A 25,860-nucleotide genomic window follows, 5' to 3' on the forward strand; every position below is an offset into this window, starting at 1 on the left:
TCTTGAGATATCATCCGGAAACATGTAATAGTGTTACACACAGACAGAATGACAGACAGAGGGACAGACCACATATCATACCCCCCACTTTCAGTGATATTGGGGGACAAATATACAGCATTTGCCCACAGATTTTCTGTGCTTCACAAAGACTTTTGAGCAACAGACTTTACCAGAAATAGGACTCCAAGATATGATAACATTCAATTTATTTAAGAATAATGGTAAATTCATATATTTTTACAAAAATATTATGGCTATTATTATAAAAAAAAAACCAGATGTGTTATACAAGATCTTTCAGTGCTAAGCCCTGTAATTGCAATGTACTTCTTATCATTATGCAAAATGGAAAAAACAAAGTATTCAACTTTCGCAACGACAACAACAAAAAAAAGTCAAAACAAGACCAACCAAAAAGCCCTGTTACCGCAGATGAAAAAGCACTCTGTGAGCTTAACACAACAGAAAAAATAAATGTGTGTATATCCACAACCACTCATATATATGTATATCAAAAATGGAATGCTACTGGTATCTTCTTCAAACATCACAGAGATAATCTTCAAAATAACAGGAAAACTTAAATGGATTTTTAGATCTAACAAGCAATTTTCTCTCAACAATAATTCTAAATCATTCATGTACATTATGTATATTTTAAAAAAAATGCAAGTAAAATGTGAAAACTTTCCTTTAAAAAACAAAAGTATTGATGGAATGTAATGAACAGATATGCAATATATAACCAGCTTAATTTAAATATTTCTAATGCTGATATATTGACATTCCTGGTACTGGGATACATGTAGTTTGACTTCAGTGTGCCAAAGATGGATAAAGTTTCAAATTGCATGGTTTTCCCAGAAAAATTAAATATCTCCAAGTGCTCTTTTTTTCCTGAGTGCAAGATATTGAGGTTAAACTATGTCATTTGCACCTATCTCAAAAAACACATTATCTGCCTTTTACAAACACAATTCAATAACCCTGACTTAATATTACTGGAGATGAAGAAATATTTTAAATAAGTAAATTTTTCTTCTCTAAACTAGCGACTTCTGTTTTGCTGAATTATGCATATTAAGAATGCATGTACATGTACTAGATATGCTATGGGTACTACATGAATGGCAGCTCTTCAATAATTGGCAGAAACTGATATCTGATTGAACATCAATCTTTGTAGACAAAGCCAGATATTGGCTATATTAGACATCATCTTCATTATACCACAATTCCATTCCTTGGTAGTTTGATGCGTAAATTAATCAGCTATCCATTTTACCACAGAAGATATTTCATTTTGTGTCACTCTGTTGTAGAAAACAGTGTATAACAAACTTAACGATACGCTAAGAGTGTCCTTTTCTGTTGTATTTTCGGAGTAACATCTGTAGATTCTGTAAGACGCTCTGATTGGCTGGTTCTATTTCCAGTGCCTTTAGATACGCCCTCTCTGCCTCAGCTGGTTTCTCCCAGCGATGATAAAGTACACCTATAAGAATGAAACAGATATATATATAGTGTACATGTACATTATTTAAATTATAGAGAACAACATGGCTACATACTGGACATCTTAATATTGAAGCCCAAATCGTTTTTACCATAATGTTTATCCTATCTTATCCTGCTTGTATCCTGTTGTATCCTCTTTTCAGTTATCAGATTTGCATCTTTTATCATGTTTTTCATCATCATGTTTTGCATTTATCATGAGAAATGTTTATCAGGTTCAATTATATATCACATATTACATGTAGCTGCTATAGTTTTATATTGAGCTACATGAATATAATCTTACCTAAGTTGGCATACATCTTGGATGCTGGAGATTTTCCACTGAGGTGTATGGCCTTTAGAAAGTACTGCTCACTCTCCTGGTATCTATTTGCTTTTCCAATGACATTAGCGAGGTTGAAGTAGGGGGTGGGGTCATTGGGGACATGCCTGATTGCCTCCTTACCCACAAGCTCTGCCTGCTCTAGTTTCTCTACATCAGAAAATTTACTCCAGTTAATTAATATGATGATACTAATCAAATAATATGCTTAGCTTTTCCTTTAATAACTGTGAACAAGAACAAACCAATGTATAATCAAGTTATTGCTTAAATGTATTGCTCATTTCAAAAAATAAATCATTACATGACAGCAGAATTTAAAGAAAAGGACCTTGATTTCAAATTAATTCTTGTAGAAGAAATACTTCAGTTTTAAAGCACCACATAAATATATATACTAACAAAGTAAACAGAGTATTTCTTAAATTCTTTGAATATTTTATTAAAGAATTAATTGATCAATTTAAATCCCATCTCTGCAATTTCTCTCCTTGCTACTTTGCACCACTGTAAAAATCATATGGACACTACATGTAGTTGTAACCTTTAACCTTTTGGCTCAAAGAAACATCAGTATATGGGTATCTTTGGCAACTACATGCATATACATGTAAACAAGTCTTTCTTCACTGACTTCAAAGTTACTTCTTAAGTTTATAAATGTACATCAAAATACATGCGTATTTTTTCAAGTAAATCATTCAACAGGAAATTCTCCTCTTCAACGTTATTACAATTACTAAGAATATGCCCGCTCCCCCACCCCTCCTTTGTTCTACTTATTTAGCAGTCTTTTTTTTCAATCTGAGATAAAACTCGGGAATTACACAAATGGAAATTAATAAGTATTTCTTGAAGTTATGAATAACTGTATGTACATGTACCTAGATTATCCAGCAAGATGACCATATTACTCCAAGCATTAAGATGGCTTGGCTTTTGAAGGGTAGCATTTCTCCAGGCACTTAATGCTAACTGGTGTTGCCCCATGTCCAGGTACTGGAGAGAAAGTAAAAAACAAACTTAAATGTGTCTCCCTCTAGCTTAGACATTCATGATTTTGAGAAACATTAAAACTACACAAAAAAGCCATGAAGTATTTTTTGTCAACTTAAATCTGATGGTTAAAGAGAACAAAAAATTTTACAACCCCAAGTTTGAATGAAATTGTTTTGTGGTGCTGGACAGGAAGAAAGAAATTTTAGAATCTTACAGATGACAAAGAACAAGGTACAGTTTCAATACAAATATGGCCCAGTATTTTTCTAAAATTAAGAAGTGATGTAAGAAATTAAAATCCATCCTTTCTGAATTATTGAAATTCCATGCAGTAAAAACATATAAATCTTTTTTCCAATATGACCTCCTAAATGTTAACTGTGACGTCATGAACTTGTGCATTTTCCCATATTTTCTTTTAAAGTTGCAGAAGACATCAATTTTCAGTGGAATTTTCTTTCAGAAAACTTACAGTGCCAGCATCGCCCACAAAAATTTTAAGATATGTGATTTTTCAAAGCATTTTGCACAATATATCCAAAAACTGAAGTTCACTATTTTCTAGAGGAAAATAATCACAGAAATTAGTCATTTTGAGGCTTTTCTGCATAAAACAAAGAAATTTATCAAATTTATGATGTCATTTTTCCAGATCAGTCCTCCTTCATGCCATATTCTTTAATGATTTATCATATTCATCTACTCAACTCATGTTAAAGCCATTTTCAATACTTTTAAAGAACATTAAATTTTAGGGCACAATAAAGCCTACACCATACCTTCTTCTTAGAAACAATACATGTATGTAACTAAAAATAGATAGATAATCATGACAGACAAAAAATCAAATTTCAATTGGAATATAGCTCATAGGCACTTTAGGTTAGGTGAGCTTATAGACTCAATTAAAATTGCCCACTTCAATTGTTATATGATATACAACATACATTTACATGTAAAATAACATTTTCAATGAAGTGAATCATAAAATTTGAATAATTCAACAATCTTTTATCATTTGGGTCTGAATTAAACCAAAACATGAAACCAACAGAGCATAAATCTGCTTTCCTTTCTGGAATCAAATAATACTTTGGAATTATATTTTAGGCTGCTTGCCAGTACAGGATATAATAATTAACATTAAATCACTTACAAGATTTCCTAGGTTATAGTAGCAGTCAGGGTACTTCCTGCGATGTCTGAGGGCCGTATGGTAGCTCTGTTCTGCCTCTTTTTGCTTCTTCAGAGCTGCCTGCACAATCCCTAGATTCATCCATGCAGCAGCAAAATCTGGCCTAGAAAGAACAAGAATGTTTGTGAAAGGTTATTTATCTCAGGTTATCCAATACAGTTAGTCCAATACAGTTAGTAAGATAACTGATTACAAGTTTAATATCATCAATTTTCATTACTGATTAAAAGCAATTTTTCCCTTATGTACATATTAAGTACTGTAAACCAATTTTTATTCGAGTGGGAGAAATATCCGCGAGTTTTAGAGACCTACTTTAACTCGCGAATATTAATCGCCATGAACCATCATCTATTTTACTTTGTATTTGTAGAGTGTTTCCTTAGTTGCAAACATTAATCATCATGGATTGATTTCAAACTGACGAATCAGGAATAAAAGATGACACGAATAATATTTGGTTTACAGTATACTTGTTAATCTCATTATGGATAAGATTCACAACACTAAATCATATAAATTCAATTTTAAATACAAAAGTGCCCTATCATATGAAATGTCAGACAAGAAAGCATATGTACAACATGTACCATAGAGAAATGCATCATTTCTACTTATCTTGAAATTTTATTTGTATGCCCAAAATATCAATGAGTTTCCCAAACACTTTTTTTACTCACAAATTCACCTAGTTGCAAACCATTTATTTAATGGCACATATATGTATACATGAAGAATAATTCCTCAGTTGCAAAAATCTATCATAATAAATCAAATTGATGAATTGTAAATAAAAGCTGTTGCAAATATAAGCCTGGTTTGCATGTAGTAAGTAAATAACTTACACTGACTATTGAAAACCCCATTTTATATACATGTACTTCTAACTGGCTTAATGCTAACAACCACATAAACAGATATCATAAATACATGTACCAATAGAGAAATCCAATAAAAGCCTTTAATATTCCCCATCATCTCAGACCTTGAGCACTTGACCTGTTTATCACTTGCATCATTGATCATGGCTTTCTATTGTATTGAATATTGACTACACAGAGAGCAGACATTTAAATACTGACCACTTCATTTGAGACAAAAAGGTAGGTACTTCAGGAAAGGCATGCAGTGCTTTATTTTACCCACTGTCCCAGAGCTGCCTTTGTATAGGTGGGATAAAAAAAAATGCTAAATTTTCCCGTATTTAATTGACAGTTCCAAAAGAAACGGATTATAAGTAGATACTGCTGTGTCAAGTGAATAAGTAAGTACTGCTGTGTGGTATCAGTTTGCACTGACAATATCTATGACACTACCCACCTTATCTCTACAGCCTTCTGTAACAACAGCTCAGCCTCCATATTCTGTCCCTGGTCTTTAAGTAAGTTACCCAGGTTATTCATTGCTTGGTCGTAGTCTGGATTCAGGCTAAAACATCAAATTATACCAATTTTATACTACACTAATAGCCACACAAGTATTAAAGATGTCCTTGGATGAATACATCAAAAACGTACCTGATAGCTAGTCTGTATTTACTTATTGCTTGCTCCACATTGCCCACATCAGAGTTTATTTTCCCTATATTGTAATGTATCTGTAATGTTAACAATACCATGAACACAGAGCAAAAAGTACCTGTATAAATAAACAGAGTTATAATGTACCCGGTTACACTATTTCTTCAAGAATGTATCCACAGTAAGTAAAATTCATGTCTTCTATCCTACTATAGAAATGGCACATTTTGGCATTTATGTTACATTCCTTAGTATTGAAAGGAAAGTTTTGGCTCCAGAAGTAAGCATACTTTGGCAGTTGTAGGGCAATATAGTGCTGAAAGGTAGTAAATGGCCCTTGCAGTGAAGATACCTTAGCAATATGCACATGAAGGCAGGTCTATATCTTTGCTCCCACTGTAAGAAAAAGTGCCTGAGGAGGTTTTGGCTCATGCCATGCTGTAAAAACCTACCTTAGCATTCAGAGGGCAAATTTTTAGTCCCAGTAAATAGTGTTATAAAAAAAAACTTACCTTAGCACTGAAATGATAGGTTGTGATCCTTGATGTGAAAACCCACCTTAGCATTTAGAGGGCAGGTTTTGGACCCCTACAATACAAACTTACCTTAACACTGAATTGACAGTTTAGGCCCCTTTCATAAAAACCTACATGCATCATAGCATATACAGGGCAAGTATTGGCCCCTGTCATTAAAACTTAGCAAAGCATTTAGCTATAGATAACAGCATTTAGCTCCTGCTGTAAAAACCTTTCTTAGCATTGAGAGTATAAAGACCTTTCTTAGCAATGAAAGGACCAGTTGTCTCCCCTGCTGTTAAAGTCTACCTTAGCATTGAGAGGGTTGGTTTTGGCCCTTGGTGTTAAAAACCACCCTTAGCACTGAGAGCAATTTTTTGCTCCCTGCTCTAAGAACCCACCTTAGCATTTAGAGGGCAGGTTTTAGCACCAGATGTAAACAGAGACATTTCTGTGTTCCACTCGTTGCTTCTCTGAATGGATCTCAACATAAATATGGATACCAGGAAGAAGACAAAGTAACGAATATTCTGTAAAATAAAGCATATTAAACCACCTATGAAATTCATACAGAACAAACAGTTTTGTAAGGCCATAAAAAATTAATTAATAGTTTCTCAGGCCAAAAATTTCAAAATTCAATGTGGCAGGCAGTTTTTTTTGTTTTTTTTTTGGTTTTTTTTTTTTGTTTGTTTTTTTTTTTTTGTTTTTTTAAAGCAGGTTTCTTTTTTTCATGTCAGTTGTTCAACAAAATGATGATATTAACTGATTCTCACTTTTTTGTTCTCTTAATATACTAATTATAAGGTACTCAACTTTAAATTATGTTATTCTAAACATTTCTTTAAAAGTTAATTAATAAAGGACTGTATATACTAGAAGAATATTGTTTATCTAATAAAAACCGTCTATCAATATTATTGTTATGAAAAGGGAAATAACTCAATTTTCTTTTTCAACTTGGAAAAATAGAAAATTGAGTTATTTCCCTTTTCAAAATGTCAATAAAATTGATCAATGCAGCCGTTTTTGACCTGATGCGGCGGTGCCTGAGAAACTATTGATTAATTTTTTTGGCCTAAATAAAATACATTAAAACAGAACTAGCTCTGAAAATTAGACAGATGAACACTGCAGATCAGAATAATGCACTTCAGCCCTTGATTCAGGTGAGCTAAAAAGTGGCCATTTTGCTTCCCAGGAACTTAAAGAAACTATTGTAACTGGATACAAATACAATGGGGAACATGCAATTTTATCAAGTAAACATGCTGACTAGCCAAATATTTTAGCAATGAAAATGTTAAACATTTGTTTAATAAGAATTTGGTGAGCTTTACCAAAAAAAAAAAAACTCTTACAATGCTGGGACATTTTTGATGAAGCTTGCAGATTCCCATGACAACCAATATACAAAATCCTGCTGTGGAAAGATAGAGAACTCGCTCTGCAATGACAAAGCCGACACGGAAAAACAGATTGGAGGCTGGCAGGAATGGGACAATTAACAGAGCTAGGGCCATTGTTAGCACTCTACAATAAAGAATAATAATCAAGTCAACAATTGCCTAGTACTTAATATTCATTATGATAAACATGATACTCTTTTCATATATAATGACTTATTCTATTCACAAGAAAAGTGAAAACTTGAAACGATAATGTAATGTAATGTAAACATTGATTTTCAAATTCTGGAGCGATAAAAGAATTACATGTAACTTGTATTCTGCTTAATATACATTTCAAACACCATGCACACCATGCATAAGGAACATCAATGCACACAATGAGTACATGAAAAGGAATAAATAACAAGAGGCCCATGGGCCACATCACTCACCTAAGCACTTTGGCTAGGAAAAGGCAGAAATCAGTTCAGTATTGAAAAGTTTAAATATGATTTTGACAAACTTGAACCTACACCACCTAAGGATGCTTCTGAATTAATAATTGACTAATAATGGCTTTGCTGTTCTTGAGAATAAGATTTTTAAAGATTTTCCCTAGGTATTCCTATGTAAAACTTTGATCACCCACTGTGGTGCCACCCTACCCCAGGGGTCATGATTTGAACAAACTTGAATTTACACTACATGAGAATCCTTCCATATAAATATGACCAATCATGGCTTGGCTGTTCCTGAGAAGAAGATTTTTAAAGATTTCAAAACTTTGATAGCCCATTGTGGCCCCACCCTACCCCTGGGGGTCATGATTTGAACAAACTTGAATCTACATTGCCTGAGGATGATTCCACATAAGTTTCATATTTTCTAGCACATTGGTTCTTGAGAAGAAGATTTTTAAATGATGCCATTTATTTTTCATCAATTTGTAATGATCTCCCCTTTGAAGAAGGTGTGGCTTTTCATTTGAACACACCTGAATCCCCTTTACCCAAGGATACTTTGTGGCAAGTTTGGTTGAAATTGGCCCAGTGGTTCTTGAGAAGAGGATAAAAATGTGAAAAGTTTACAATGACCACAACAATGACAACGACAGACAATGTACAACTTTTGATCAGAAAAGCTCACTTTACCCTTTGGCTCAGGTGAGCTAAAAATATGCACATCTTGACAAGATCATTGATGTAATTTTTAAAATAAATTTTATTATTATTATTAAAATGTTCTTCCAATCAAAACTAATACAGAGATACTGAAATTTACTGCATTATTTATAAGTGCATATGTACTTTTCCGAATTATACTGCGCTCTATACTGAACTATATAAACATGCATTTCACTATGCTCTCTTATACTGAACTGCAAGGATCTATAATGTAACAATAAGTCAACTGTATTGATTGTAAGGGCTCATAATAAACATATCATATTGTCAGGTGGGGAAAGAGTAATTTAAAACTTAATTTTCATTGTCTTACTTGAAAAATCTGTGTAGGTCTTAACAAATTTTAACGTTCCAAATGGCAGAAAACAAATTAAATTATAAAGAATCCAATGTTGAGACTATGAATCCTCCCATAATAAACTTTGATAAAGAGTGATGAGAATTTTTATTAATGTGGAGGTAAACACCACAAAAAATACATAAAGATATCAGTAATTTACTTAATTGTAGACAACTGTATCATGATATGTTGTACTGTATTGCAAGTTCGTATCCTGATACATATTGTATCTTTAGGTGACTTGCGATACTCAGGGCTAATATTGAATTAAGTGGATGAACTGATTTATGATGAAATATTCCATACTGTGCTATACTGATGGAATTCTGTGTTTATGTAAACACTACTGCTATGCTAAATGTTACCATACCAAACTGCCTTAATGCTGCCTACCTCTGCTCCTGACCAACTTCTTGAATAACAGCTGAGTATAAAAGAAATATAAGCACTGCCCACATGACTATCACAGCCAATAAACGGGGATCTGAGACAGAGTCTATTGTTGGCACACTTCCCATGGACCAATCAAAACAAAGCCACCAGGGATTAACAAGTATCCAGCAGTTCAGGGCATACAGATAGTTGTAGTTCAAAGCCTGAAAATTAGCCATGTTATCTGTGTTAAATATATATTATGTAATAAACATGATTATAAAGTGAAACATTATTGAAAATCAGTATAAATAACATTAACATGCTACAGAATTAAATTACTAACCCTAATTAATGTATTATTTACAAAGGAATGTGGATTATCAAACACTTGGAATATAGGTGGCGCTGATCCCATAACACGCCATCTAGTGACAAGAATGGTTAGACCAATGATCACCAGGAATATGTGACGCACACACAGACTTTTAAACCATTCACCCGATGGCCTCTAAAGAAATAAAATACTAAAGGTCAGGAATAATAGTATACAAGTGCAGTGCTAAAAATTTAATTACTATCATCAAGTTTTCATTTCGTATATACATGTATATATAATTCCCAAAGCAATTGAGTGACTTATATGTTTATTTAGGGTAACAAATAATTGATTTTTATATACACACTAGCTGTAGCTTTGGTTTTGATCAATGTTAAATTTTTTTTAACATATAACAAGAATTATGTAAATGTATCCTACTAAATTTGTAAACAATTCTTAAATTTTAATAATAGTATACAGTTGAACTTTGGTATCTTGAATCTCAATATCTCGAATACCATGGTTATGTCAAAGTGAGCTGGAAATTCCATCCACATTTTTTTTTTGATAATTTACTCTCAATATCTCGAACCTTTGGATATCTCAAAGTTTTTTCTTGGTCCCATCAAGTTCGAGATAACGAGGTTTGACTGTAAATACTAAATGTGCTAAAGAAATGACATGAAATCAAACTAACCTGATCTATATTGCTTGGAGAGCTATCATTTTTTGCATTCATCCCAGACTTTTTCAATCCCAGGAATTTCAAAACATCAATTTTACAAATAACTATGATGTCATATGCACTACACACACCCTAAAATAAAAAGATAGCATTGTAGAATACATATATGTGATTTAAATACACAAAGTATTGACAGTTTTAAATCATGATTACATTGCAAGGTCTGAATTAATTAGTTTTATAAAATAAAGGCTGTGACTAATGATTTAAATAATTCAATTTGATCTACAGTTTGGACTTTCAGTTGACAATGAAATCCATTTTGCATCAAACAGTGAGCACACTGAATATTTGGCATCGACTACAACAAGCATTAAATAAATGTAGAAAAAGTCAGATGGGTAACTTTCACAATTCAGAATTAAATTAGTGTATACATTGTTTGGTTAGGTTTATGTTATCTTGCTTTTCTGTTACACATACAAGTCAAAAATGTCCTCATGTTGATTGTATGTCACTATATAGAAAACTGAAATATACTGTAAACTATTACACAGGAATCACCAATGGAAAACCAGTCAACAATAATTAATATTCAGGATCCATTTATTATAAGCTTTCCTGTTTGATAAAACATGACATAGTGAACGACTGGTTTAAGACAATGTAAATATTCGCGAACTTGAAATGCTCACAAACATTTCTCTCACAAATATAAAAGTTGGTTTACAGTATATTTTTTTTTAATCTGTCAACTCCCCCTTTTTTCCACTTACAATGACTGTGATACCCTGCTCCTTACACAGAACGGACAAACCACACAGCACCAAACACAGACAGAGCCAGGCCATGGAGAATGTCTCTGGACGATGAAGACTTCTGTTTGGCAGGAATGAGATTTCTGCAATTCATACATCCTCATAATTAGTCATGTTAATGAAAACAGATGAGCTATAAGAAGCAATATGAATGTATATAAGGCCACTGCCTCTTTAAGCAGCAAGGAAAAATGCTATCTCATTTAGATTTTGTTTTTTTTTCTTTTCTTTTTTTAAATATTTTTTTACAATTTTTTTGCTATTTGTACATATAAACCCATATGGTTGAAAGCTGACATTTGTTTTTGCTGACAGTATAAATACAAACTTTGTTCAGTTTATCTTGACAACAGGATTTGACATAACAAATAAATGTTCAGTTTACCTTGACAACAGGAGCGGACATAACAAATAAATGTTCAGTTTACCTTGACAACAGGAGCAGACATAACAAATAAATGTTCAGTTTACCTTGACAACAGGAGCGGACATAACAAATAAATGAAAGGATGAAGAGCAAGGCACACAGGAGATCTGCTCTACCCACAATTCCGGCCACCTGTCAAATACAGTATGGGAAAATTTACATGTATATATTCATTTTGCTTTTCCTGCCACTTGTCAAATACAAAAAAATATATCTCTACTGTAATACCATTCTACAGAGAAAGTAATAATTTAACTTTCTGTTGAAAACGAAATGTTATCTTATCAGGCAATAGAAATCAAGAGCACAAAAATTTACAGTAATTAAAAATCAAAATGAGGGATTTTTTCCATCGAGATCTAATTGGTTATAGATACAATCAATATCACTCAACTAATCAGTCAGTATATTGCACACGATACCAAAAACATCTTCATACAAATTTTATTTTAAAGTATCTGTCCCAGAAAATGAAAAAGAATATGACAGGTAATATTGTTATTCTATAAATGGAGTTGGTATTACCTACATTTTGAATTTGATATGGATAGATTTTGACCTGGGATACACTTTGCAGATATTCTAGTACCTTGTGGTATAATTAATAATGCTTGCTTCATCCTGTTTTTAAAAATTCTTAGAATAGCTCAATTACATATATCTCTTTCTTTTTTGTTCATGAGAAAATCTTAATGTATGGACTTAGGGTAGGGTGTACATGTAGCTAAACCAATATGTAAGAACGCAGCTGCGTAGACATAAATTGAAATCACTCACTGATTCTGTGTGAACAGGATGAACAGCAAACAGAACGGCACACAGCAAAGATGATTTAGGAGCACCAAACACAATCTGTCCTTTTGCATCGGTATGGTAACCAGACAGGACCAATGAGAATATGATAAGCATGAGTACACACACAAGGCCATGAAGAATAATGTTTACAATGTGGAATGACATAGGAAAGGCACCGCCTGACAACCAATAATTCCATCTAAAAAAAAAAAATAATTAAACATGATGAAATTTAGGATTTTACCATTTATTCTTAACAGTTTATATCAATTAAAATCAGTTTTTCTTTCATTGACAAATGCTTTCAGGTCAATGATATGCAAAATACTTAACTTATACAACTGCATGACCTTTTATAATCAAGATATTCAGAATCTAAATTTTGACTTATTAAGTCTGCCCTCAGTTTATGGTCTTGGCTGGAGCCTGATGATTTATATCAGTCAAAATATGCTTACATGTACAATATATGTGTCGATTTCCTTAATGATTGTTAATTTTCACATTAAGGAAATATTCTACAGGATATGCACTTGGATAAAACTTGTTTTATTGGCTAAAATCACACACCTAAAGGTCAGCACTGTAAGGGGACGGTAGGACTTATGGCTGGTTTTAGAGTCCAGCTTGTTCCCCCAAAAATCATGCACAAACAAATCAGACAGAGGTGTTTCAGGTTTGAGATCATTGTTGGACAAAATGGCTTCACTGTCATCAAAGACGAAATCTCCATGGTAACTATTTACAAAACATGTGATGGCAAAAAGGAACACAATGCCTGTTGCTGCAGGGAAGGAGAGTGCTGGCAGGGGCAGACAACTGTCCCACTCCTTCCTGTTAGGGAGATTACTGATGCTCCGAGAATGTCCATTTTGTTTGCTGCTATTACTATGGCCATTTTGCTTCAGTCTGTTCATGGCTGTGACTATTCATCCTGAAATAGAAGAGTAAATCAATGTACTGAAGTCTTTAGAAATTTTTAGTTTTAATATTGTGTGTGTAGTAGGAAAGGAGATATGATTATAAAGAAAATATTTGGCTGCATGGACTTGTAATTGAAACCACCAGGATCCCTGCATCACTAGTCAGGTGCTCTAACCACTGAGCTACACAGCCCAATATCCATGGTCCATGTAGCCCCTTGCCACTACATGATCTTATATATGATACATGTATTTTTTTATGTGACAGCAATGCAACTGACCTAAACACATACTCATTTATTTGCTAATGTTTCATATCTTGGTTTGACCAAAGTCATTCAATTAAAGGCTCTCATATTCAGAATAGCTAGTATAAAAATAAGAATTGTTTAAAAAAAATATTCAGAATGTTCATTATATTATTTATAATTCTTGAAGTTTGACTTTACACTGATAATAATGTAAACCTCTCCGATTTAATATGTTCTTCACAAAATCATGATTCGATCTGCAATTCACAGTTTTAGACTGTACGTGCCTTCTGCATGCAGCTTAACAATTCATCATGTTCATGTTGTAAATATTAGCTTTCAATAAATTAAACATAATTATTAATGTCTTTATGCTAACCCATCTAAACATACTCAGGAAAACATCTTTCTATTCATTGACAAACTCAAGAACAAATGGCTATATACACTCATTTGAGAATATAGTTTTAAATAAAAGAAAAACCTCCAAAGGTTAAATCCATAATCACTAAGCATACACCGTGTAAGATTACCTTGGCTAAATGGTTCACCAACAAAAAATCAATCAATTCAATTTAAAAGCCATATATAACTCTCCTATCTCCGAGTTTTAAACATGCACCTACCCCGTTATATGCAGCCCAGGTTTCCGTTACAGGTACACATTCTTTGTGTCGATACTTCTATTACTAATTCCTTTTATCTAAAATAATTCCTTTTATTTATTATTCTTTCATTTTGCTGGCCAAGCTAATATCCAAAACAAAGAAAGTTCACCTTCCTCATCAATGACATTCTGTTTTTTATAATTCCACACTTTAGTTAAATAATCAAGTTTGAAACACATTAAAATCTAATAATCATAATAATTGAAAATGGAAATTCAGACTTCACATGACAACATAAATTACAATGAAATGGGCATGCTATTCATTGGATTTGAATGGAGGGCTGGATCTGGCCTTCTCTTGTCATGGTCTATTGGTCCCCTCTGTTTATTTTCCATAATAATGCCAGCAGAACCAGTTAGAGAGCTATTTTTATACCACGCTGTACATTATGTCATTTTATTAAATCTCTCTCATTATACAGAGTACAATGAATTTTGTTGATCTAAATTAACATGACCCCCACTCCTTTACTGATCAAAATATATAATAGTATATATACTATTATATATTTTGATCAGTAAAGGAGTGTAATTTAGATCAACAAAATTCATTGTACTCTGTATAATGAGAGAGATTTAATAAAATGACATAATGTACAGCGATGTATATACACTGTACATATTATACAGAGTAATTTGAATGAGTGATACAGTAAAAGAGAGAGAGAAAAAAAAATTAATAATAGTATGCTATGATCATTTTGAAAATGAAAGTGTAGGAAAGTGGTTCCCCCATAGAACTGGTGTAGGCGTACACCACATTCCTCTTTAATAATTTAGGGGAGAGAGAGAGAAAGAGACAGAGAATCAATTGCAAAAATTAGTTAAATACTACACCTATCTTTACACCTATCTTACATATAGGCCTTACTTTGTCACTATTTCAAGTGACTTTATTCTTACCAGGTACCTACATACTAGTAATATTCGACGGTATTATGAGTTTAGAATTTGTATGGACACTACTGTCTCGAATTTCCTCTGTTTATGAATAAGAAGTTCTGCGTTACGTGGTTGAAAGTTATCATGGTATGGTCAAAGGTTTACTAACAGGTATATTTATAAAGAATAGAACTAAAATTAATTACCTTAGCTAACATATTATCGTCACAGGCAGCAGAATACACCCCTGGCTCACGTTTTTCCGTTTTTTCGGGGCACTGTAGAGTACTCGTTCCTTGGAGAGTCGTGCAACGTTGATCTATTTTTTTGGACCGAGGCGGGCGGGGGATGGGGGGGGGGGGGTGTAGTGGTTTTAGCATGTTATATGGGTTACTTAATAAATACAGACAGATTTTATTTTGACATCGAATGTGTTACAGGGACGTATCTTAAAATTATAAGAAAACTTTTTAGTGTTGGAGAAAAACATCTTCGCTAGCCAAGGGTTTCCGATCCGAAATCTACTCTACAGTAGATTTCGGATCGGAAACCCTTGGCTAGCGAAGATGGGAGAAAAAGGGCAGCAGCAGTAACTTTTATTAAAATGTTATAACAAATAAGTATGTTGTTGTAACAAATTAGTATGTTGTTGTAACAAATTAGTATGTTGTTGTAACAATCAGATTCTTAATTTGTTATTAATAGCAATTTAGTATATTTTTACATAACAAATTAGTAATTTATTACAACAAATTGGTATGTTGTTCTAACAAATTAGTACGTTGTTGTAACAATCAAATTGTTAATTTATTATTTGAAACTAACAAATAAGTAATTTTATATAACAAATTAGTAATTTCTTTTAACAAATTATCAATTTGTTAGTCTGTTTTAACAAATAAATAATATATAGTTAATGACAAATTATTAATTTGCCATAACAAATAGATATGTAATTCGATAAAACTAATTATTAATTTATTATAACAAATTATTAATTTGTTATAACGAATTAATAATTTGTTATAACAATTTTTTTTTTTTTGTTATAACAAATTAATGATTTGATAAAATAAATTATTATTTAAAAATTGGTCATAATAAGTTATTTAATTTGTTATAACAAATTAGTAATTTGATATAACAAATTAGTAATTTGATATAACAAATTAGTAGTATGTTTTAACAATTTACTAATTTGGATGTATTTTGAAAATGGTAAAAATTAAAATGAATTCGTTGATATTAAAGCAATGGAGAAGAAAACAGTTTATTTATTAAACAAGCAAACTACTATCGATTAGGTTGAATTGTTACCGAAATTGTACATTTTATGACTCAGGGACTTGGATTGAATATCTCTGCTAGACAACTGTAAAGAATAACTGCATCCCAGGGATTACATAGAAAAAAATCCAATTAAATTAATGAATTTTGGATCCTTCATATTGAGAGAAATTCGAAGATCGGGAGATTCGGGACAATTTTAAAAATATGATTTCATTTTCTTTCATTGAAATTAACACTGTTCAAAATGGACAGTTCTTTGCAAGGTCACCCAAGAGGTCAAAAGGGGGGGGGGCTGAAATTTTCCTTCTTTACATAATTGTGTAATATTCTCATAAAATATCACATTGCTAAATGATTTCTTTTAAAATTACAAATGAATTTGAAGATGAATCTGTCAAAGTAAGATTTAGGCCAATAATAAGGGGACGACCATTTGATTCCGAGGGGGGGGGGGGGGGGTAAATAATCTGTCCTCGAAAATACTGAAAATTAATAATCTGTCCTTGATTGGCAAGGAAATAAATAATAAATATTTAATCTGTCCTTGACCAGTGCTATCCCCTCTCACCTCAAAACAGAGTTTTGGAGTTTAGGTGTTTTCCTTTATTTTTTTTATTTTTTATTTTATTTTATTTTTTTTTTTTTGCTCGTCATTTTTTTTTTCAGATAAAAGAAAATGTAATTCTTGATGGAAGTGAGGAGTCTCTTTTAGAAACACTGAAAACTTTGAACACATTCTCAGATATGTCTGGATTATGCATTAACTTCTCAAAAACACACACTGTGTGGATTGGATCCAAAAAATACAGTGATGAGGTTTTAATCCCAAATTATCAACTTAATTGGGGAACTACTAGATTTACTTTATTAGGTATAAATTTTGATGTTGACCTAGATAAAATGTGTGAAATAAATTATCAACCAAAGCTAGTGCAAATCAAGTCTATTCTTAGTCAATGGGGAAAAAGGTTTTTAACTCCAATTGGAAAAATTACTGTTATAAAGACATTGGCTTTACCTATATTAAATCATTTATTTATGTCAATCCCAAATCCATCTAATTCTTATTGTAAAGAATTAGAAAAACTTTTTTTCTCATTCTTATGGAATAATTCAACTCATAGAGTTAAGAAAGATGTCATTGTTAAAAAATATGAAGATGGAGGACTGAAAATGATAAATTTAAATGCTTTCATTGTTTCTTTGAAATTAGTTTGGATAAGACATCTAGTTTTTACAAATAAAGGGTGGGAAAATTTCATCCCAAATATGAATATATATAAATTTGCATCCTGTGGTATTGAATACATCACTCAACTTATGAAAACCTTAAAAAATAAATTCTGGATTGATGTGTTCAAGTCCTGGGTTGATTTGAATAAAATTTGTACTGATTCTGATGCTACTGTAGACTCTCCACTGTTTTATAACCCTATGATCCATATTGGAGGGAAAACCTTTTACAGTAAAAAACTTTTTGACAATAATATTAGATATATTAATGACATTATTGGAGAAGATGGCTTTTTTTTATAGCTATGAATGCTTTTGCAATACTTATCCAGATATAAAGATTAATTTTTTAGAATATTCTAGCTTGATCCATGCAGTTAAAGCTTGGATAAAGAGGAGCAATTTCGATAAAAATTTACAAAAATCAGAAAATCCTCTTATTATGTCTAACTTTTATCTTGTATCAAAATGCAAAAAATCAAAAAACTTCTATGAAATTCTCAATAAAAATTCTTCTATAACAGCTGGTTACAAAAAATGGATTGAATTATTTGATTTGGATAGCAAGGAATGCAAACTAATTCATAAATTACCATTTCAAGTCACAAAAAACTGTAAACTCCAGTGGTTTCAGTACAGAATTTTAAATAAAATATTGGCAACAAATTCTTTTTTATTCAAAATTAAGAAGGTTGTTTCAAAGCAATGTACTTTTTGTCAAAAAGAAGAGGAGACAATTGAACATATCTTATGGGAATGTGATCTTGTACAATCACTCCTTGAAAACTTTGAATATTATCTCCAGCAGAAAAAACCTCCATTTATCCATAACAAAAAAATCATTTATTTTAGGTATTGGAGGAAAAAATAATGAAATAGCTAATATCTTAATCTTATGGTTGAAATATTATATTTATACTTCTAGATGCACTGAAAAACCTCTAAATGTGCACTCTGCGATATCACACTTGAGTTATTTTTACCAAACACAAAAATATTTATCATATAAAAATGGTGAAAAAGAGAAATTTGACAATCAGTGGAACAGGTGGAACCAACTATTTTTGTAACTCTCTCTCTCTCTCTCTCTTTCTCCCCTCTCTCTCTTTCTCTCTCTCTCTCTCTCTATATACACAGTTCTGTTAAAGAAAAGATATTGGACATTTTGTATATAATGAATTGTGTTGAAAAAATAAAATAATTAAAAAAAAAAGAAAAGAAAATGTAATAATCTGTCCTTGGTAATCTTCTTAGAAATAAATAACCTGTCCTTAACTGGCATGAAAATAAATAATCTGACTCGAAAAAAAATTTGCCAGCCTCCCCCTTTTCAGAATCATATGCCAAATGGTCGTCCCCTAGGTTACGCATAGTGGGACTTGAGGGCTTTTCCAACAGGCACTTATTTTGTTTTCGAAAATTACACCCATACATGAAAAATAACGAAGGTATCTAACTCTAAATTTCATCCAAGTACTACCCACCCAAGAATATTGTTTATTTTCGTTTTTAGAGAAAGTTTGTTATATATTTTTTGTCTGTTAATTTATCTAAAAATTCATTTTTGTCAATATGTTGCCTTTCTTGCCCCCTCAGCACATAAAAGGGGTCCAGGGGGTTCACCTGAAGAGGAGATCAAAGTTTTTGCATTACGGACTGGGGTGTTATATATGACCTGCATGGTAGATGGGGGTCAAGGGCGGAGCCCTGGTTGAGGGCAGCACAGGAAGGATAGAGGATTCCCAGATAGAGTCTACTACATTTTATAATGTTATACTAATAGTGAGATGTTCCCCTCTGCAAAGCCATACGACTAATCATGGCTTTGCTTTTCTTAAGAAGAAGATTTTTAAAGATATACACGATCATGCCCAAGGGGTCATGATTTGAGAAACTTGAATTTTTCACTACATGAGGATACTTTCATATCAAAATGACTAATCAGGGCTTTCTTGTTCTTGAGAAAAATGTTTAAAGATATTCCTATCTATTACTATGTAAATAAAAATTATCCCCGAGGGTCATATTTGGAACAAAATTAGATACACACTATACTTGTGGATATTTTTATATCAGTAGGACTAATCATGGCTTTGTTGTTCTTGAGAAGATTTCTAAAGATTTTTCCTGATCACATTTTCTCTGGCTTCCGCCTGTCTGTCTAGCTGTCCGTCTGTAAACTTTTCACGTATTCGACTTCTCAAGAACCACTTGGCCAATTATTTCATCCAAATTTGCCACGAAGCATCTTTGGGTGATGAATGAATATCATTAAGGGAATAAGCAAGACTCTCGTTTCCCAAGGCCAGGTCTATTTCCAGAGGCGAGGCCGAGGGAAATAGTCCTGGTAAGAGGGAACTGGAATCTAAATAGCTCTATCATAACCGGGTCAACCTCATTCCGGACTCCAGCCTAACGGTTCTTATTTTCTGTACCTCAACCACTGAAGTTTGAGGAGGCAGAGTCCCGAATGACATTGGGCCGATCATGCATTTGTTTGTATAACCCGGGATCTTTGGCTATGCAAGTGAGAGGACGCACCAAGTGGAATAACTCTTATAATCTTTGAGCTTGGTCGAAGTGACCCTATTTCTACGAAATGACCCTTGTATATTACACTTCCAATTTCCCTCTAAATCTGAGGACCTTCCCTCACCAGAGCGGCTCACAGGTGTTAAGGTGTGGCACTGTTACCCAACCTGTATAAAATGCAAGCAGAGACAGACACAATCCAGTTTCTGACTTTATTACATTAAACAATCCATTTTTTTTCTATTAATGATTACAAGAAATATTTTTACACAAGATACTAAACATTATAATAAACATTACCACTTATAATCTAAATATTTAAACCTGTAAATAAAATTAGCCATCTGAAAATTTTACTTAAGTTTTATAAAAACGCGCAAGTCTACAAAATGATCTCACCTGTATAAAATGCAAGCAGAGACAGACACAATCCAGTTTCTGACTGAATGCGTCTGGCCGTCCGCTCATTTTATACCAGGTGTACCCTTGTAGTTTTACATCTCCATATTTGTAACTCCCTCGAAATTTGACATAATTACTTTAAATTTTAGTTTGAATTTCAGTTACCATTATTCTGTCCTCCAACACTCTTTAGTTTCCTAATGCACTTTAAAAATCATTTTCTATCTTTTGCATAAGTTTTAAATATTCTTTGTTGTAGCTAATTTATACTAACAACTGACCTCTGGTCACCTCAATACTATTGGTTGCTCTTTTCTCCTTACCAAATACATCTTTTGATAAACAAGTAACAAAGCGCATTCCAATCTATAATGTATCATTTTCTTGGAACCGTCCAGGTGAAAAGGTCAAACCCTAGTGGCCAGCATCTATGTTTATTTTTTTTTTTTATCTTCAGAGCTTCGTGTCTGTTATCTCTCTCAGCCGAAAAGTGCAAATACATCAAAATATGTTACATTCTTATTTTAATGCAATTTTTGTTATGATAGCTCCCTCAAGAGTATGCTTTTTAACTGTTTTATTGTAGGCCTACCAATACAAAATTCTAAGCAGGGATTAACTAACTTGATTAACGCACAGCAAAACTGGGATTATTAGCCAATTCACAGTAATTTCTTGGGAATAATTTACTTTTAACGATCGAATTTAATAAATGGAAAAGCAGAAGAGGTATATTAATCTTAATAATTAACCCTCAAGAAACCAGTCCAAACAATAAATGTAGATACACCTGCACACCTATGTCAAATACTAATTAATAAATACAAAAATGCAATTTTATACTGTTTTTTTTTTTAAATGAAAATAATGGATAGAATGATTAATTAAGTTAAACTTTGAGATATTTTAGATCATTTGTAGAGGTGATCGATCATAAAAAAATGCTAGTTGATGTCCAAGTAATGAAACGCAAGTATATGTCTTTCACCATGGAATAAAACATATGAGGTTCCATACACATACTCTCATTTTAACTCAATTTTTTTTTTCGAATTTTTCCTCTGAATGTTTTCCTTTTTGGCACTGAAGGCATCTGAAAAATGAAATTAATCCTCACATGTAAATTAAGTTGAATTCATACATGTATATACCACTTCTTCGATTTTTCTCGAATGTTGATTTAGCAATTGAAAGTTTAAACAGTCATTACTGGAATTCAATCTTTTATCATATTAACACTGGGTGTTAGACCAATAATTCCCCCCCCCCCCCAAAAAAAAAAAAAATAGAGAACATGAAGAGTTGCTTTCATTGAATTCAGCTTTTTATTAAATTAAATTTAAATGGAAACAGGGGCACTGCAAAGTGGAACATTTGAGATCGATCCCGATGCAAACACGTCACTTCCGTTTCGCACCAACTGTAAGGAAAAACTAACCCATCCCACACACAAGCGTGTTTGTACATGTATATACCATCCACTTCCACTGCGAGAGGATAATAAATCCATTTCACTTTCTTGTTTGTCACAAAATACATGTAGTCATTTTGCTTTCTAAGTCTTAAGTAAGAATATATCTTGGTCTGCTCGTCCATCTTCTTTACAGTGAATAAACGTGTCTGTAATTTCTTATTAAATTTTGATTTTCATATAATGGTCTCCGGAGAAGATGAAAGAAACACATTTGTGGAGAGGTTTTCACGAAGAACTGATAACTTGTAAGTTTTTATGTGGATATCCTTTATTTACCTATATTTTATATACATTTATTCATCTATATTGTAAAATTAATATTCCGAACTTTGATTTTAGTTGACTTTATTTTATTTTCTCATGCAGGCCCTCTCTGACGACGGGTAAGAAGTTCTGTGGTGGAAAAAAAGCACAACAAACTACACAGTAACCTATCGTTGCCTTTGTCCTTACTTAGGCAATGCAATAGGCAGAACCCACGGAACTTCCGTCAACCGTATCATGACTGCAAGAAATTCATATCGTCTGAAAATATCGAAAAACGATGTGTACACCTCAAGTACATCAAGTGGTACTACGAGATTTTTGACAAACCTGTCGTCCTCAAAATGCACGTCTTCGGCTTTTTACCACTTTCCGTACGTGGACTCGGTTAAAGAATTTATGAAAAACATGGATTATGAATATCCTAGGGTAAAAGAAGGAAGCCTTGATCTCAGTAAAGACTGTTATTCTTTATTTATTAATGATTTATTTTTATTATATATGTATCTGTTAGTGTCTTTATGACTTTATTTTTTTTCTGTTGTTTTTTTCTTCTGCTAGTACATGCATATTGTTGCAATTTTGACGTTTTAATTACTGATCCAACTGCATAATAAGTTTTATACACAAGCATACATGTACATCTAAATAAGTAATTAAAACCTCCTGTATTTAAAAAAAAAATAAATTGCATATAATCATACAATGTACGAGATTGCAACAATCTGATTAAAATCAGACTTCTCAGGTCCATATTAACAAAGAATTCAATGCAATTTGTTGTTTTAAAATATACCAGCAACTGCTCACCACTTGTGTACCATATTAGCTTCAGTTATTATTTGTTTTTGGAAGGTTAAATTCTGCATGTAGATATCGATGACGGTACGTCACACTAGTTCACCAATAGATAAAAAGTAAACATCTAATTACTGGCTATGAGGAATTAGCAAGTTTATTATCCCCCCAAACAGCAACTACATGTATTTCCCTCGGTTGCACCTCTGATCATAGTAACTGTTGCTATTGAGGTCAATTAACTTGCTATTGTCCGAATGGTCAGGAAATAGGTGTGTATAATTATACATGTACCTCTGTGAATTTTTTTTATATTTAAAATATCACTAATAAAACCTGCCATTTTTCTTCTACAAAAGTCTACTATGAAATTATAGTTTTTAGCTCACCTCACTGAAGTTGGGGGGAGCTTATGTAGTACCCTCGGTGTTGGCATCGGTATCCCAGGTTAAAGTTTTTGGAGCAGATTTCTTTTCAAGTACTTCTATGCCCTATATTAATCAGAGATGCATGGAGGATGTTTCTAATTTCATTGTACCATCAAGGTTTCAGAGGCTGCAATTTCAGCTAAAGAATGACCAGGTTAATGTTTTTGGAGCAAATTAACGTTTTTGGATCAGGTTAAAGTTTTTGGAGCAGGTCTCATTTCCAAGTTATTAAATAGATATTTCGTACATTTTCCGGACGAGTGACCCGGTTGAATTTTTTGGAGCACGTTCATTCTAAAGTAACTATAAACCATATGTTGACAAAACAGTAGTAGATAAACTGTACCATGTCATTTTCGTTTTATCATCTGAAAATACATATGTTCTGAAGTTTCGTGTTTCGTTGACTCACCTGTACATTAATGTGAACAAGCAACAGTAACTTAGGTCTTATAATGGCAAGACTGTAGAGATCAATTATTTCTAAGATTATAATACCTAGCTTTTCTACAATACCTTCCTCGATCTTTCCGGTAAGCAACTTTGGATATGTTTTCCGAGCTTGCCAGAAAGGCCCGAAAAAATGTGATTACTACAAAACAGTACCACACTGGAATATTTTAAACTAGGTGCTCATTGGATCTACTGATTTTTTATTTTTCACCTCAAAATTGAAATTACAGTATTAAACTACAGAATGCTTTAAGCACATTTAATGACTTAAGACATTGCCAATGTGAACCCCTCTCTAGATTCACCATTCTGAATTGAGACCCCATCCACCAAACACCACCTCAGGTGCACCACTGTGGCTTCCTATTAATAATAATTAATCGACTCAGCAAATTTAACCAATGGTTCAGATGACTACTTCTGTGTTTTATGATGGCTACAGCGTTAGCTCACCTATCTTTTTAAAAGATAAGCTTGTACAGCCAGTGCGTCCTTCCGGAGAAAGTCTGATGCGCACAATATTATTATATGACACAAGTACACGAATTAACAAAGATTAATGATAAATGTCATTTTGAACCCAATCCTTCCTTGCTGACTTCTCCTATGGCTTGAACTAATATATGTACATGTAACATGAAGAGTATTTGTATGAGTTTAGTATACAATACACTAGCTGTACACTGTACTTCTTTAATTGAAAAAAAAAAAAATCAAAACGCCACAGAATTATTTTTTTTCTTTAATGGTTTTAAAGTAAAGTGTATCAACTCCAGTCAGTTTGATTTCCTGAATCATTTTGACAACAAACCGAAGTAGCCACGGGTCTTGAGAATGAGACTTTAAAAAATAAAGCTTGGCATTGGCATGATGAAGAACCATCACTGCCCAATGGTCTTGAGTGCTGAGATAAGGTCTAAGTTGGTATATGGTGACGTCTCATACGAGTGGAATAATTTTGCAATGGACGTACAATTACAACAATCAATCAATTGACCTGTGTATTCACAACTTTGTGATCACGTCAATCTATTCACGTGAATGGTTTGATAAAAGCAGAATGATGATTATGCAAATGGTTCTCATTGGCAAATATAAAAGGTAAGCTATATGTAAGTCTTGTATTTAGAGCATTGCTCTATTTATACGTGAAACTTTTAAGATTGTACTAAACTTGTAAACGTACATTTTACAAGGCAAGACTTAAGTTTCATGACTTGTGCTGCAAGCCTTACCGTGTGTACCGGTCCTAACTCATCGAGATAGAAGACTCACAACAAAAGCATCTAGGAAAAAAAGTAAAAGATAGAAATGTTCAATTTTAAGACACGGCACAACACATGAGATACACCAATGACGAGTATCTTAGAAACAAGAAAAAAGCGTTATTGCATGCAAAAACTTTATTTACAAGAACACTCTAATTCCTATTTTCAATAACAATTTAAACATCTTAACTTAGAAATTTGAAAAAAAAAATGATAGTAAAGAAAATTGAAACACCGAAGAAAAAAAAACCCACTAATAGGAAAACATTTAACACTAAGAAAACAATAAAACAATTCGAAAAAAATACAACTATTACAAAACCATTAAAAATCCAACGAAAATAACTTTCTGATGGGTGAATCTTTAGGGATTTTTTTCCCAGTCCTCCTGCAAAAGAAAAAAAAATTAAAAACCTCGTTAATTAAATATAATCATTATTAGGTTGCAGAAGTTGATAAAGAGGATTAAAAAAAAAATGAATTAAGATTTAGGTCAATAGGCCATCAGGTGCTGACTATTTAAGTGACCTTACAATGACATGAACCTCATTAACTCTGGAACCCAAATTATATCAGCAGA

The 25,860-nt window shown here is 32.6% G+C and overlaps 1 protein-coding gene across 2 annotated transcripts; it reads right to left on the reverse strand.

Annotated features, from left to right (window-relative positions):
• Window positions 1-234: 234 nt before the first annotated feature.
• LOC133188614 (protein O-mannosyl-transferase TMTC4-like) lies at window positions 235-15,426 on the reverse strand. Of its 2 annotated transcripts, none has more exons than XM_061324109.1 (16): window positions 15,345-15,426; window positions 12,983-13,346; window positions 12,395-12,611; window positions 11,662-11,749; window positions 11,149-11,273; window positions 10,385-10,504; window positions 9,712-9,876; window positions 9,387-9,589; window positions 7,440-7,611; window positions 6,480-6,608; window positions 5,558-5,637; window positions 5,361-5,468; window positions 4,002-4,143; window positions 2,731-2,845; window positions 1,808-1,996; window positions 235-1,498 (listed from the first exon to the last, which is right to left on the reverse strand). In XM_061324109.1, the coding sequence occupies exons 2-16, from the start codon at window positions 13,327-13,329 to the stop codon at window positions 1,356-1,358; spliced, it is 2,343 nt and encodes a 780-aa protein (XP_061180093.1). In that variant the 5' UTR covers window positions 13,330-13,346; window positions 15,345-15,426; the 3' UTR covers window positions 235-1,355. The 2 variants fall into 2 exon arrangements, with proteins under 2 accessions (XP_061180093.1, XP_061180092.1); XM_061324108.1 differs by lacking the exon at window positions 15,345-15,426 and adding an exon at window positions 14,213-14,289.
• Between the last annotated feature and the right edge of the window lie 10,434 nt (window positions 15,427-25,860).

This window comes from Saccostrea echinata, unplaced genomic scaffold (assembly GCF_033153115.1).
Source record: "Saccostrea echinata isolate AGI-Se365-2 ecotype Australia unplaced genomic scaffold, CSIRO_AGI_Sech_v1 ptg000016l, whole genome shotgun sequence".
Taxonomy (NCBI): Eukaryota; Metazoa; Mollusca; class Bivalvia; order Ostreida; family Ostreidae; genus Saccostrea; species Saccostrea echinata.